The sequence below is a fragment of the Thunnus thynnus genome, chromosome 1, assembly GCF_963924715.1.
Source record: "Thunnus thynnus chromosome 1, fThuThy2.1, whole genome shotgun sequence".
In the NCBI taxonomy this organism is placed as follows: Eukaryota; Metazoa; Chordata; class Actinopteri; order Scombriformes; family Scombridae; genus Thunnus; species Thunnus thynnus.
This window is the reverse complement of record NC_089517.1, coordinates 26,974,193-26,990,299: the sequence shown is the minus strand read 5'-3', so window position 1 is coordinate 26,990,299 and position 16,107 is coordinate 26,974,193. Positions and strand designations below refer to the sequence as shown.

At 41.1% G+C, this 16,107-nt stretch overlaps 1 protein-coding gene across 2 annotated transcripts in view; it reads left to right on the top strand.

Moving 5' to 3' along the window:
* Positions 1–14,131, top strand: part of LOC137185413 (zinc finger protein 710-like) — a 28,629-nt gene extending 14,498 nt beyond the window's left edge. Inside the window, exons 1-5 of one of the 2 annotated variants that reach the window (XM_067593732.1) lie at positions 3,888–3,966; positions 5,938–7,512; positions 10,997–11,188; positions 11,309–11,480; positions 12,358–14,131. In XM_067593732.1, coding sequence (XP_067449833.1) covers positions 3,922–3,966; positions 5,938–7,512; positions 10,997–11,188; positions 11,309–11,480; positions 12,358–12,539 — 2,166 coding nt within the window. In that variant the 5' untranslated portion in view covers positions 3,888–3,921 and the 3' untranslated portion in view covers positions 12,540–14,131. Of the gene's footprint in view, positions 1–3,887; positions 3,967–5,937; positions 7,513–10,996; positions 11,189–11,308; positions 11,481–12,357 lie in introns of those variants that run through there. The other variant, XM_067593734.1, reaches the window with a different exon arrangement.
* The last annotated feature ends 1,976 nt before the right edge of the window (positions 14,132–16,107 follow it).

Here is a 16,107-nt window from a genome sequence, read left to right as displayed (position 1 = left end):
AATATATGCCCAAAAAATTGCAAAAAATCTATTTCTTTGTATTTTCATATCAAAATTCAATCATGTCTACTTCCTGTAAAACAATATATGACGTGTGCTTACACAGGCGTGAACAACCAGTTTCAACCAATAATGTCATGACATCCACCCATCAATCAATCTTGAACTTTTAGCGGCACTGAGCTAAGATTCATTATGACACGCCCACTTTTCAACATTCAAATCAAATTCCTCCCAACGTTACGTCCCACCTGTCTGTCCTGTTTCACTTGGAAATACGTCACGATATGGAGGTTAGATACTCTCGAAATGCTGTTTCATCTGGTCTTTAATTTTCTCTCAATTGATTAATTGACTAATCGTTTTAGCACTATTACAAATATATACCCAAATATTACAATGGTGAGATGCTGGCTTGATATCAGAAATAATGGAGCCACACTTACAGAGCATGAATATGGAGCTAATGTGGTCAATCTGTCACTGTCGGAGACTTAGTGCTGAACTCCACAAGGATCCAGCTCTGTCTGGGCCATGTCAAGCCCTGGCCTGCTGCAGTGTCTTTTATCAGGATATATCCTTTGTGTCTGGATCCAGTTGAAAGGGACTGTACTTTACACCTGGCATCAGAATGTATCTCGAGCGGCCACTTTTGGTCAGATTTCACTTCCTTGGTCCCATGTGATGTTATTTGTAGGAAACTGTGACTTGAGTGAAACAAAAAAGATCACATTTGTTCTCAAGCGTATAGCTAGAGCAGCGCATTGAGACATGCATCAGTGTTATACTGTATGTAACTGGATATTTAGTTTTGAATTTTGATCAGATCACCTGAGATACATCTGTAATACTGAGATTATGAACAAGACCTGAGAAAGCACATGTTATTCTAGTTGACAAATGTAAGTCACACATCTTGGCCTGTTGTGTGGCTGCACTGGAGAATCATTTATTTAACTTCCTGTTAATGGAGCTTTTTGCAACTGTAAAGCAAAGGTTTAAGTAGTTTTATATAAAATAATTCTGACAGTTTTATGTAAGAATTTAAAGGTGATGTGAGATAAACTAATGAAAAGACCAGTAAGATTGTACTCTTGTGCTTTATCATTATATGAGATGTGTCTTGTCTTGCCCATTATGTTGTAAATCAAGCTACTGTATATTTTCTGATTTTATTTTACAGACAGTGTGGAAGCTTGTTTTGCATTGTGCTTGTCTGACTGGGTTGTGATTGACAGGAGGTGGGTTGTAGCATAACCACAGAGAACGGTAACTATTTGTGGAAAGTTTTATTCTGTAGATGAAAACATGGAAATCAGTGAGGCCTAAAGTAGAGGAAAGACACCCTCACCTGTCACGTCTCAGCTTTTGCAGTGTGTCTGAATGTGCCCAGCTTGTATAATGGGCAACAGTGAATAGTATCTAGTTGAAAATGTTTACCAGTGGTATCAGGATCAGGTTGTTATCTAAACTAAATGAGAAAATTCGGAAAAACAGCTGTTAGGACATGATTAATAATAGAGATACTTGAAATAAGCATCGATCCATAGTTGGAAACTAGTGATTTTACTATTCTAACACACACCTGGAAACAAAATCCACCAATTACCCAAAAACATGACTGGTAATGCTGGATGGTTTGACCTAGGGCTGTAACTAATGATTGTTGTCATTATTGATTAATCTACAGATTATTTCCTCAAGTTGTCGAATCCAAAATCCAAAGATAATTGGTTTATTATCATAGAGGAGAGGAGTATGAAAACCAGAACATGTTCACATTTGGGAAGCTAGAACCAGTGTTTTTTTTTTTGCTAAAAAAAAAAAAAAGATTATTTGATTATGAAAATCATTGCTGATTGTTTTTCTGTTGATTGAATAATTAACTAATCACTGCAGCTCTACTTAAATCATACTAATTGGGCAAATTGAATTAATGTTTGCAGGCTTTTTTGTTTGTTTGTTTTTTACATTTTTCTTTATCAGTTCTGCAATATTCATGATTATGACATTCTCAAGATATTTATACTGTTTATGACAGTTAACCTCTGACTGAAGTCTCTGTGAAATATATTTTCCTCTTCATCTTTTCAACATTTTGATGTCTTTATCAGATCCTTGGTCTCCCAAGTGATCGGTCTTTTCGCTTGTTGAGCATCAGGCGGTTCTTCTTCAACACCCCTCTCATGCTGGCCGTGGAGAACTATGATAGTACTGTTGTTGTGTTCTGTGATACAGGAGGATGTTTGATCTAAAGGGAAGACGGTCAGTTTGTGGAAATTGATGTTGTGGCTATGTGACATGCCAGAGAAAACACCTTCAAACATACCATGCATTGACTCACACACTCATTAATAATGCACATCAGCATCTACAGTTACAATCAACTGTCCGTTCACTCTTAGTGGTTTGGTGATGGAAATTCCATCAAAAGAAATGAAGCTTTGGTTTGTTTGCATCAATCCACACTTGTTTTCTGCAAAATGCTTACAACATGTTGAGTGAATCTAGGTTTTGTATGTGTAGTATTTTTTTTATACTAACATATTACTTCTTGAAAGGTTGATTCACATTTTCTCATTTCCCTCCACAATTTACGGCGTGGTGATTTGCAGCTTTGGTGTTGTCTCAGTATCATCGTTGGCAGGATATGCCTGACCTTTGTGGGCTCTCAGGCCACTGTTGGCACTGTCGCACCGCTCCACGGCTATCTCATCTCTCCACGCATACATGCCTAATTTCGCTGGCGGTGAAAAGAGATTTAAAAAAAAAAAAAAAAAAAAAAAGTTCTTCACACTCGAACCTCGATGTTTCCTGAGGCGTCAATCAGCACCCAGATTTGTGTGTGTGATTGAGGCAGAGGACGGAGGGATTTGCAGGCCTGTTTGATGCATCGTTAGCAGTAGCGTTATCCCTTCATTCTCCCTCACTCAGTCTGTTTCTTCTTCTTCATCCATCTTCCATTTCTTCTTATTCTTTTACCGCATTCTGCTCCACTCTTCCCATCCCCCTCTGTCTCTTCCTCTCTCTCTCTCTCTCTTTCTGCCTCTCCCTACCCCTCCCCTCCCCTCTCCTCTCTTTTCCTTCAGTATTCTCTCCTCCTCCTCCTCTTTCTCTCTCCATCCTCTCTCTCCCTCAATTCGCTCATCTCCTTGTCAGTCACCTTCCATCTCTTTCCTCTCCTTTCTCTCCCTCTCCTCTCTCTCTCTCTCTCTGTTTCCTCTCTTCTTCCCCTCTTGTATCACGTATTTGCAACCAAGTCTGCGCACAAAACAATCTTCCAACACTTTTCCGTACTCATAAACCTTACTTGATAGATGAGAGTGAAAGATACAAAGATGTAGAGAGAGGAGAGAGAGAGAGAGAAGAGGGACAGAAAAAGGACTCAACAATAGATGGAGACACAGGAATAAACAGATAAAGGAAGAGAGACAGACAGGGATAGGCAGAAACAAAGACAAAGAATGACAGACGGAGATAGAAGAAAGCAGGGTGAGCGAGGAAGCGAGGCAGCCTGGTGGATCCATAATTTCAGACTGATATGATGTTGATTTTATTTTTCTTGTTGGTGTGTGTGTGTGTCTTGTGACTTTGAGGTGACTTAGCCCATTTATCACCAGACTATCAAGGAGCCTTGTGCGTTTAGAGATGTATGAGCCGTGCTTTTTTTTTTTTCTTTTCTTTTTTTTTGTTGCTTTTAAACCTACTATCCACTTGCTCATTCGTTGGAAGATTGTTTGTTTGTTTGTTTGCGTCTGCTCTGTGTTTGCGCTGGTGTGACCAGAGTCACTACTGATACTGTGTTGAAGGAGGAGGGAGGGGAGGATGGGGGCAATGTTAGCTCCGCCCCCCCCCCCTCATCCCTCACATATAAATAGGAGCCGAACATAACCTATTCTCACTCAACACTCGCACAGAAGAATGAGATCCTTAAAGCACCTGAAGCCTCACAGCAGGAGGAGCGTGGTGAGTGTATTGGCTCTCGCTCGTAGCATGTTGAGTGGTAGTGTACTGAGGTGGTGGGCAACATGGGTTGATCAGCTGAAAAGACAGGTAGGAAAACTGCTACCGGTGATGTCTTGGATTTTTTTTTCTTTGTTTTTAAAGTTGCCACCAGTAGATTTCTTTTTTTTTTCTCCCCTTCGTCATAAATTAAGAATAGTCTTTAATTGTCATTAACTCGTTACTCGCCTGTAGCTTCCAGAAATGTCCTCTTGGAGCTTTTTTTTTCCCCAAACTCTTCTCTGCTCCTGTTTCACTTCGCAATTTTTTTTTATCTTTCATGCTGCCTGGCTTTCATTTTGTCATTTTTCTTTCTCCCTCTGTCTCTTGGTGTGCTAGCTGCCTCTCCTCTCCTCTCCTCTCCCTCCCTCTTGTCTCTACATATCTTTCTTTCTCTTTCTTCCTCTTGCTCTCTTTTGCCTGCTGCCTCACACTCACCCTCTCACTCTTTCACTCAGCTCTCCCCTCCCTCCCTCTCCAGTGTCTCTCTCTCTCTCTCTCTCTCTCTCTCTCTCTCTCTCAGCCTTCTTCCTTCCCTCCTGTCTCCCCTCCCCTCCTCTCCCACACCCCCCTTTCTCCTTATCTCTCCTTCACTCTCCCTTTACCTTTCATTTCTCTTTTTTCTTTTTTCCTCTCCACCCTCCCCTCCACTAGACTCTTGCCTGCTCTAAGCTCTCTCCTCCCTCCCTCCCTTCCTCTGTCTCTGCTTTCCCCCCTCTGTTCTCTCTCTGTTTTTGTCTACTCTCTTGCTTTTCCATTCTTTTTTTGTGTCTTAATCTTTCTCAGTTTTTCTTCTTTTTTCCTCTCCCCTTTGCACTTGTATATGTGTGTGTGTGTGTGAGTGTGTGTGTGTAGATCAGTAGGCCATCTAATCCCTCACAACACACACACACACACACACACAAGCCAAGCCATACATGGTTAGCATGCTGGATTAGGATGGTGTCTCAGTCACCAGATCTAAAAAGGTTTGCTTTTGGACAGTCTTAATGACGGCTCGCTACATGTACCAGAACCATTGACTGGGGAATAGGTTAGTCCCTGTAGGAGGGAATCTTCTCTGGTTTTGTGTATCCTTCACAGTGATGCAATAACACGCTCTTTAAAATCAAAGTCTCCGTTTCTGTCTCTCTCTTTTTCCTTATTTCTCTCTCGACAACCATCTCAAAGAGACACTCTGATTGGATGATGAGCCTCATCACCTTTTTGTCCGTACTGGATCACTATTGATGAAGGACACGTTCTTATTGGAGCACAGTGTGCTGTAGCTCAGTTTTTCTTCCTTTCATATCAATTTAGTTTGAACTCTATTTAGTTTTTTCAACAGGGATGTTGTGTTCTCGATTGTTTTCGTAGTAGCTTTTCCTAGCCCATTGGTTCCCAGAATGGGGGTCGGGACCAGACCACTGGATTAATGCAAGGGGCTGCGAGATGAATGGACAGGATAGAGCAACAAAACATATTTCTGACACACAAAATTGTTTTTTTGCAAGCTTTCCACTAATTTTTGCTTTTATTTATTGTGAATTGCTGTGTATTATCTCCTCAGCCTCTAAAAGTTATTCAGATGAAACAAAATAAGTCCTCTTTTGTTTAACTGGTAGACAATGCAACATGTGACAAGGGGTCCCAGCTAGACTTTACATTATTTTAAGGGGCCACAAGCCAAAAAGGTTGGGAATCACTGTCCTAGCCAGTAAGTTAGACCTTAGAAATTGGCTGAAACAACAAAACAGACATTTACCTGAATTCAAGATGATGACAGAGAAGCAATCCATATTTTAATTTACTTCCCTCTGCTATGCCGTGTGGTAGAATGAGTCATAAACTTGATTTGCTGACTATAGAGATAGTGTACTCAGATATATATATTGTTCATTGCTTCCTTGCAGTTCTGTGGTCTTGACCGTGTGTGTGTGTCTCTTTCTGTTCCAGGAGGAGGCGAGCCGGCGCCTGGGTAGATGTGAGCCCAAGGTAATGGCCAGGCTGGTGGACATAGGCACACAAACAGATCCAGTTGTTGTGCTGTCCTTGGCCCAGGCCGCCGTGCTAGGTCTCATCTCCCAGAATGAAGTGTTTGGAGCTACCATAGCACCTAACGGCTTCTACACCGGTGAACCCAAAGAATCCCCCGCACCCCCAGTAGACGGAGTCGACTACGAGTACGCAGACCAGCTTATCGGAGCCAACGGAGATTACCTAGGAGACAACTTGGGAGAAGACGGACAGATGCAACCCAGCTGCAGTCAGAGGAGGTGGCAGCAGGGGCCCCCTCAACAACATCCAGACGGGAAAATGGTCGTCCCCGAACGCCACAGCCTCCAAGCCGGTGATGGGACCTCGTCTCATGTGAAAGGGGAAGGGGTGACCTCTGCAATGTCCTCCTGTGTCCACATGCTGAACAACATGGCTCCCAGAGGGGGTTTAGTTCAGGTGGATCCGGCCACCCTCAGAGGCACCAACAAGAACTGTGCAGAATGTGAGCGGGAGGCAACTAACCAACAGCAACCCAACACACACGGACACCCTCCTCCCACCCAGGTGGGGCACAGAGCAGGGGAGCAGGCCCACAGAGGACTGCAGGGCCAGCGCCCTATGGGTGGCCACGGCCGAGGCGTCCGGGAAGATGAAGAAGACGTGGAACACCAGGGGAACAACATGATGAAGCCCTCACAGCAGGACGAAGCCATCAGCAGCTACTTCCAAACCAGTGAAGTAGGCAGCTATGATTCGGCGGAAATGGGCATGGGAGGCGAGTACGAAGACGGCAGCCAGAGTATGATGTGGACGGATGGGAGCTGTGGAGGGCAGCACCAGCAGCCTCAGCAACCCCAACCTCCTCGTCGGCATGGCGGCCGCAGAGTCGACCGACTAGATATCAACATCCAGATTGACGAATCTTACTGCGTAGATGTGGGAGATGGTCTGAAGCGCTGGAAATGCCGCATGTGTGATAAATCGTACACCTCTAAGTACAACCTGGTCACACACATCCTGGGCCACAACGGCATCAAACCACATGCCTGTCCTCATTGCGGGAAGCTCTTCAAACAGCCCAGTCATCTTCAAACCCATCTGTTAACCCACCAAGGTACACGGCCCCACAAGTGCACCGTCTGCAAGAAGGGGTTTACCCAGACCAGCCACCTGAAGCGGCACATGCTCCAACACACGGACGTCAAGCCCTACAGCTGCCGCTTCTGCCGCCGTGGCTTTGCCTATCCTAGCGAGCTGCGAGCACACGAGGTGAAACACGAGCGCGGCCGCTGCCATGTCTGCTCACAGTGTGGCATGGAGTTCCCCACCTATGCTCACCTCAAACGTCACCAGACCAGCCACCAGGGCCCCCATACCTTCCAGTGCACAGAGTGCAACAAGTCGTTCGCCTACCGTAGCCAGCTCCAGAATCACCTCCTGAAGCACCAGAGCCCAAGACCTTACACCTGCTCCCAGTGCGGCCTGGAGTTTGTTCAGCTTCACCACCTACGTCAGCACTCGCTCACTCATAAGGTACTGACACCGCCGCCGGACACTTCCGCTCCCACCCAAGTTTACTGACCGTTCTAGTTACAGACACACTGTAAATATTACCTGAATAGTTCATTAGACTGTTCAGGGTTTTCTTTTATCATGTAAAAGAGAATGATAAAGGAGACAGAAACGGATCACCTAAAGGAGGCTACCACACCTCTGTTGTCCAAAGGCCTCACCTCAGTTCATCTTCTGTCCTTTACCCACTAAAATCTGGGTGAAGTAGACAGGTAAGAGCACTTAGCTTGGCAGGCATCCATGCTCTGTGCCTCATACCTCTGTGTCTTTTTAGAGCTGCAACGATTAGCTGATTCGTCAATTATTCGATTAAATCAATTAGATGGTCAACAGAAAAATAATCAACAAGCAACTAATCAGCAGCTATTTTGATAATTGATTAATCATTTAAATCATTTTAAAGTAAAAGTGTCAAACATTTTCCAGTTTCAGCCAGTCGTTGTGAAGATATGCTGCTTTTTTTAGTCATATGTGAAAGTAAATTGAATATCTTTGGGTTTTGGACTATAGGTCTGATAAACCAGGCAATTATACTGTTTTCAGATGTTATATAGAACAAACGATAATGAAAATAATCGTTAGTTGCAGGCAGCTCTAGGGTCTTTATTTCAGATTTTTGTTGTGATGAAAAATTTCATTGGATTTTAAGACTAGAAGCATCTAGAAACAGTAAAATGTACGATTTCAATATAATATTATAGCAAGACTAAACAGCAGCCAGCCTGAATGTTTGATAAAGTCAAATAAAAAACAAAGATAGGAAAGTTAAGCCTTTTTTTTGACAAACACTTAAGCATTTAAAAATTATATGCCTACACTTTAAACTTCAGAACACAGGCTTCAGTCTTTGATATCACTAAAAGGCAAAAGCTGACGCTACCTCATCAACAATACTAAGGAATTCTTTGCAAGTTTTTTCATCTGTATAAGGTTTTTATCAACATGCTAACAGGTGAAGAACATTATATTTCACATGCAGTTCCTCTGAGTATGGTTACAGTTATTAAGTTCATCCATATGTCTTCAGGCTGCATTTTTGAGTGAATCATCTTCCCTTCAGATGTTTGCATTAGATAAAGCAGAGAAACTGTAGAATAGATATGTCAATTCAATGTTGCATTTTAACAAGGATTTGATGCTGTGCATCCACAATATAAGGCGTCTTCCTCATGGCTATCCTCGTGTAAATGAGATGTCTGTAATTGCTCAGTGCCCCCTGCCTGTTCTACATATGTACATGCTAATTACTCTCTCTCTCTCTCTCTCTCTCTCTCTCTCACACACACACACATACATATACACAGACATACAGGTGAGGAACAGCGGGATGAGGAGGCCCAGATATCACAGTTCATTTCATATAAGCACAGCACCATCTTTTTCTATGTTATTGATTCTTGATGATTCTAAAATATGCAACATATGACATCTTAGCCTTTCTCTGAATCGACCCCCCAATCATTTCGCCTTTTGAATGAGGCCATGTTTGGAAATTGCCAGAGTCTAACTTCATACAGATAGATGCAGGGATAGAAAGATCTGGGGCAGTATTTATAAAGTTTCCTAGTACAAAAAGTTGCCCCGAGTGATGAAAATCTAAGAAAAATCTCAGAATTATGACATTTTCTAAGAAAGACTAAATCCTGGTCTGAGATCCTGGTGAAGATAAAACTTATTCACAGAGCATCTTAACCCTTAAGAGAGCTCCTAAGGTAAAAAATTGTTAGGAGTAAGCAGGAGGACTTTTAAGAGGCTTAAGAGTTTCTTAAGCAGAGGAGAAAATGGCGGAAAGACAAAGAGGAAGGATAAATATTCTCCAAGCGCTGAATGACAGTGACTTAATGAAATGCTACAGAATAGATCATGCACGGATAATGTTCGAGGTTGATCTCATTAGACATACGCTCATATCTCCCATCCAAGACAATAACACTATAACACCAGAAATTAAAGTGATCACAACACTTAAGATATTTGGCAACTGAAATAATATGGAATTTGCAGACAGCTGGAAAAAAAAGATTTATATGCCAACCAACGCCACTACTCATATAGACTGGCCAGCAATCACAGAAATTAATGAAAGCTGAGCCATTTTTTCCTCTTTAATATCAAATAGATTAAGTACTAAAATGACCAGCATGGTAAATAAATGTAAGAAAAAAAAATGTAACAACTATCAGCATGTGAATGGGCTGCTGCACAAGTAGACCTGTGTTTTCAAACATTTCATAGGCTACTTTTAAAGAATGGCTCACAATTTATTCAACAGATTTTCATTACATAAAAAGAGTATTTATAATTACACAATGTCTTAATAGAGACTAAATTCTATGATTAGGCCTATCGATTTCACTGTCATTATATGCCCATTATCACTAAGAGTGCATTTTTCTTTCTTTTTCTTTTTCTTTTTCTTTTTCTCTTTTTTTTTTTTTTTTTTTTTTTTTTTTTTTTTTTTTGGATCAACCAATCACATATTTTAAAAGAATGAGTCATATCTAGCAACGGGGTCAGCCACACCTCCTCACCAAAGTAACAGTTTTTGTCCCTTCCTTGCTTAGAGTTGCACTGAGACGTTTCCTAAATCACTTCTAAGCTGGGACTCCTTGCTAGAAATTTTTAGGCCCAATTAAGAGCTCTCTGAGAGTCTCCTCAGAATGTTTGTGAATACGACCCTTGTTCATTTTGGCTACTTTTTAATAGAAAACACACAGTGACAAGTAAAAAATGCTTCATTACAAAGGGTTTACTTAAATTTTATTACTTTTAGGGGAACAAAAATTCCGGAAATGGGAGAGATAACATGTACAAACAGCAGTCTGTATTCAAAGAGGAGTGAGAATGTTCTCCTTTGTGGCTTGTTTTCACTGTCATTGAGCCTGTTGACTGCTCCCCCTGGTGGCCAACAACATCAAACCCTGTCTGTTGTGCAGACGGTGGGTGGACTGACAGCCTGCCAGATTTGTCTGGTTATACAAACACTGTCTCTCGACCTACTCGTGACCTGTAATACATATTTGTTCTTCCCAATAACCCAGAATCCAGTCATTCAGTCCCACTTTGTGTACTGAGAGCGCTGCAGCTCATTCATTTAGACAAGCCTCAAGGCTGTGGATGTTGTGAATTGTTTACTCTTGTGACCTAATTCTCAATGTTTATACATTTCCTGTGGCATGTGGCTGAGAATATTACAGGAGCAAAGTAAGGATGGCTGGACAGGGCTTTTACTCTTGGGTCAGCTAAAATTTAACAAATCAAAACAAATCTGCCACCAGCATCCCAGAGAATCGGTCGCTTTGCAAATATAACACAATGTACATACATTTCATTACATGACATGCTAAAACAGTCCACTAGTTTCTCATTTTGAGTAGAAAACATGGCAAGAAAATGAATGATACGTTTGTTTGGTTGACCCCTTCTTTCTGTTTGGACTCTGCAGGGGATGAAAGGCCACAAGTGTGACGTGTGTTCCCGAGAGTTCACCCTGTCTGCCAACCTGAAGAGGCACATGCTCATCCACAACAGCGTGCGGCCGTTCCAGTGTCACGTCTGCTTCAAGAGCTTCATCCAGAAACAGACCCTCAAGACCCACATGATTGTCCACCTGCCTGTGAAGCCATTCAAATGCAAGGTAATTGAACCTGATTCATTTTAAAAAGTAGTAGACTACTTCAAAGTGTATACTTGACTTTGCTGTATATGTCTGTGCTCATCAATGTCAACATTTTTGGTTATTTTTGTTGTTATCCAGGTATGTGGAAAGTCTTTCAACAGAATGTACAACCTGCTGGGCCACATGCATCTCCATGCTGGCAGTAAGCCCTTCAAGTGTCCTTACTGCACCAGTAAGTTCAACCTGAAGGGGAACCTCAGCAGGCACATGAAGGTCAAACATGGAATGGACGTATCACCAGAAGGACAAGGTGAGGCTCGCTGCACATATTATCACTTTTTTTTTTTTTTTGTAACCTTTATTTTTTCCGGAAAGTAGCTTCCTCACTTATTTTTACTTATTCTTTGTAATCAAATTCCAATTGTAATGTTAATTCTGAAAGTTATATTTAACGCTAACGTTAATGTTTGTGAATACGGTCCAAGATCCTCAGTACGGACACAAAAATGGGCCTGAATATGTCAATATCCTGAGGCGAGTCATGCTCAGCCCAAGTTGCTGACCTAAACCAAACCCTGTTTTATAATATGTGCTATTATATTTCCCAGACATGATGACAGCAGAGCAAACTCATTTTTATGAAAAGAATATTTATTGGAAATTTCACAAAAGGTTGGAAGATACAATCAGCATGTGATTTTATTTTTGTTGTTGCTTTTTATGTAAGCTACAGTCCTGCCAAAGGCTTGTTGTTTGCCGCATTTTTGTGTTGGTTTCTCCATTTTCTCTTGCTGATTTGTGCTTTTTCACTTATTGTTATTTCTCTTATTCTTACTTATTATTTTCACTCAGTGTTATTGGAACTTATTGAAATACAATATGAGTAGTACAATACAAGAGCCCGCAGGCATCAAAACAACAGACAAACCAGATATATTAACTCTTTGACTTGTTGAATCCTTTCTTTCATTTTGCCTCATTAAGTTTTATTTACTGATTTATTATTTTTACATTTACTGCCATATAGCAGAAATGTCTTAAGGGTTTTGTAGCACAGTCCTATGAAATGTTTAATTTTTTTAAGTTGGCAAGATCTCCTATGATGGGCGTTGGTCCCAGGAATTTCCTTACACTAATGGTAACTTTGGAAATGTGCTTTATAACCCCTTTTTTATTTTATTTTCCAGAAGTTCTTCCAGAAATGGAAAGCCAGGGGGAATATGAAGGACAGAACTTCAGCTTTACATCACCAGACAATATGGACAATGGTGGCTCCCAGAACCTCACTAAACTCACTACAGCAAATATGGAGGACATGGAGGAGTATTACAATTTTGGGAAGGATACAAGCAGCTACACTACACCTTGAGTGGTGATGGACCGGAGAACATGTTTTGTTTTTTTTGAAGGCAGAAGGAAGTAACAGAGTTGTTGTCAAGGCTTTGGAAGACACTAGGGAAGGGGGTTTTCTTTAAGTTTTGGCCTACTTCCAGAAGAGCCAGAACTGTCCGACTCTGATGGGAGGCCAGGTAGGAGACGCACTTCAAAGTAGACGTTTCAGCTCTGTGGCTGATAGCAGAGACACTGAAACTGTTGACATGGTCTGGAGCTCCTTTTCTGGGATTACTATGCCACCGACTCAAAGACTCTCTCTGGCGGACAGTCAAATCTGTATGTTGTGTGTATGTATCAGCTATTTGGGGGAAAAAAAGAAAAACGTTGCAGTTGCAGAGCCATCAGTTACATTTGATGTGATAGAAATTTGTTTACCATTATGCCATTTTTTTTCATTCACGACCAATGTATGCCCTTATATTTTTGACTGAAAGTGCCAGCTAGATACATTTGCAACTAAGCTTCCACCGTGTCAGCTATTTACTCACTGTATATTGAACTTTTGATACATAGTCACAACATATTCATAGGTTTGAATGCTCTTACTTAACAATTCCTAATTGTATTTACCCTTTCCTGCCCAGCCCTCAGTTTAAACAGGCCGGTCTGTCAATGCGTGTGTGTGCTTTTGCACAGGACATTGTAGCCTCTTTCATGCCAGGGCATTTACTACCAAAGTTGCTACTGTCCCATGTCAGCTGATACCAGAAAACAATGCATCCGACATGTAAAGCCCTCTCACTGTACAAATGATTCTGCAACATGCAGTATGTTTACCCACCGTTTTGTTTCACATGGTTTAGCTTTACATGAATACTCTATCCCGTGTAGTGAATATACTGCTCTAGTTTTTGAATTACTGAGTGAACAATACAAAGCACTTTTTCATTGAGACCTGTCATTTTTCTGTGAAGGCTGTCTTCAGTAAGAGTGAACTCAATTCGCCTCAAGCAGAAGAACTGGGGGAAATGAGATGGTAGAATCTTCCAGACCCCCCAAAATGGCAATATTATTAAACACAAACAAGATATGCTTTCTCAGTAGGTTTTTTGTAAACTGCAGTTTTCTTGATATGGATATTTGACAGTTGTCAGTTCAAATGCGAATTGAAGAATGAGCAGTTTGTGCAGAGAATCAGCAGTTTGGGTTGTTTGTTGTTTGTAGTTTCAGCACTCTTTAATCCAGGGCTGTTTTCACTTCACTTTCAATTCAAATAATTCAGAAAGATATATTCCTCCCTCAAGGGAAAAAACATTAAAAGTGGATATAAAATCCATTCTGGAGATTAAAAAGATGAGTGCTGTGTCACTAGCAAATTATTTGGAGGTTGTAGTTACATTTTGAAATGATTGAATTGAAAATGGACTGACGGTGGTCCTGGTGTTCATAATTCTGTTTTGGGGAAGACAGTCAGCTCCCCCTGTCCTGCCATGCAGGTCAGCCTTGATATGCACACTAAACCAGAGGAATGGTCTACTAGTTCTTTTTTGAGATGAGGAATATCAAACTGAGACCTCATGGAAATTGACCATGAATTATTTAATAAAGGTTCTCTAGTTTAAATGATGGAGACTGGTGTTTTAATCTGTCACTGTGTGGGGGGTAATTCTGAGTTGAATGGGGATATATATATATATATATATATATATATATATATATATATATTTTTTTTTTTTTTTTTGGTTCTTTTCTTTAGCCACACGAGAGGCATATGGCAATGTCCCTCCATACACAACTTTGGTCCAGATTATTGAATGGATTGGCATGAGGATGAGGATGGTCATCCGAGGATGAAGCCTCCTGACTTTGGTGATCCGCAGACATTTCCTCTAGCGCCACCATGAGGTTCACATATGTGGGTTTCAATGAAATGTCTCTGTGGTTCAGAAATTCATGTTCCCCTCTGAGTGAATATTAATAGCTTTGGTGATCCCTTAACTAAACATCTAGCACCATCATCAAGTCAAAAATGTATTATGACCAAACACCTGCAGAACTAATGACATTATCCATCAGCCTTATTTGCAAATGTTGGCATGCTATCATGATAAACTAAGATGATGAACATGGTAAATATTATAGCAGATAAACATCAGCATGTAAGCATGTTGGCATGCTAACATTAGCATTTCTCCTAGTCTTGTTTTAAATGGTTTTATGCAGTCAGCTGACATAGTGTCTTGAGTCAGGACACATTGCCTGTTGTGGGAAGAAAACTGGGGCTTATACTTCCATAGGAAATCACTTCTCAGGACCTGATCATTTTGCACGGAGATATAACTCTTTTTATGGCTGCAGATCATATTAAGTGGGGGGTTCTTTAGCATTTAGAAGTTCCAGCAGAACGTTCACCCAGGATAAAATTTAGGAAAAAAAAAAAAAAAAGGTAATCTAAATGCTAATTTCTGGTCATTTTTGATGGAGGCACCTTGTTCATCTTCTTAGACTTTTCAGTGATTGGGAGGGAGAGACATATTCCTTGGTCCTCTGTAATAAAGTTAATCGATCTGTCAAGACTTTGAGTCCCATATGCTTTAGACTGAGAGTGAACAATAAAATAACAAGATATCAAACTAAGCATTGTTCCATCAGTGTTAGATAGCCAGATCTGTGCAGATTGTGTTCACATATACTTACTATATGTGTTTTCTTTTAATCTACATTGATAAGCTATAGGTTGTTATATGAGACAACATAATGAAAATCAGGTAATTTAGATGAACACTGCTGGAAAGTCAATTCAGGTAATCTGTGATGGCAGCTTACCTGACATGATCTGAATTGTCTACCGTGAGCCTCAGTTATTCTTCATTACACACAGACTGGATCAATAATAATCTGCTGACACAATTTAGCCCATGATCAATTTCAGACAAGAATGGTGTAAAGTTTAAACTGGGGCATTGTTGCAGAATGAACTTTAATATTCCATAGAGGACATGGCTTGTCGACCGTGATCATGTCGACATCTGCTGGTGATACACTGTAGGTGCCTCCACAGCAAAGAGCTTCACCAGACCTCCCATCAGGTCTGGCCCCCTGCTGGTGCAAATGCTGCTCACTGTCATGCACTGGCTGGTGCATATGACGCCTCCTAAATGAGCAGACAGCACTGCATGATTGCACTACTGGGCAGAAGCTTATATGAGCAAGTGTATGAAATTAAAATGTGAAATGAATTTGTATGTGGATGGCATTTACTATTAGTGATTCTGACTGCCACATCTGGATTGGCCAATGTAAGGTTACCTCTTATAGCACCCCCTGGAGGAGTTGTGTATGTAACACTGGTTCAACAGGAAAGGGTTCAAGTTCAGATTGTTGTAATAAATGCGTCCTTCTTGTCAGCCAGAGTTTGATAAACTGAAACCAAAAATGTTTCTCCACTCCTTTACTTATCATTAAAACCCGAAGAACTTGATTATCATAGAGTGGTTTTTAACCACACCCAAAATGTTTCTGTACAGCCTGTGTTGATATGTGTTTTACTGCGTGTTGCACTGAAAACAATGTTTCTGCAGAAAAAGACAACTCCACACTGC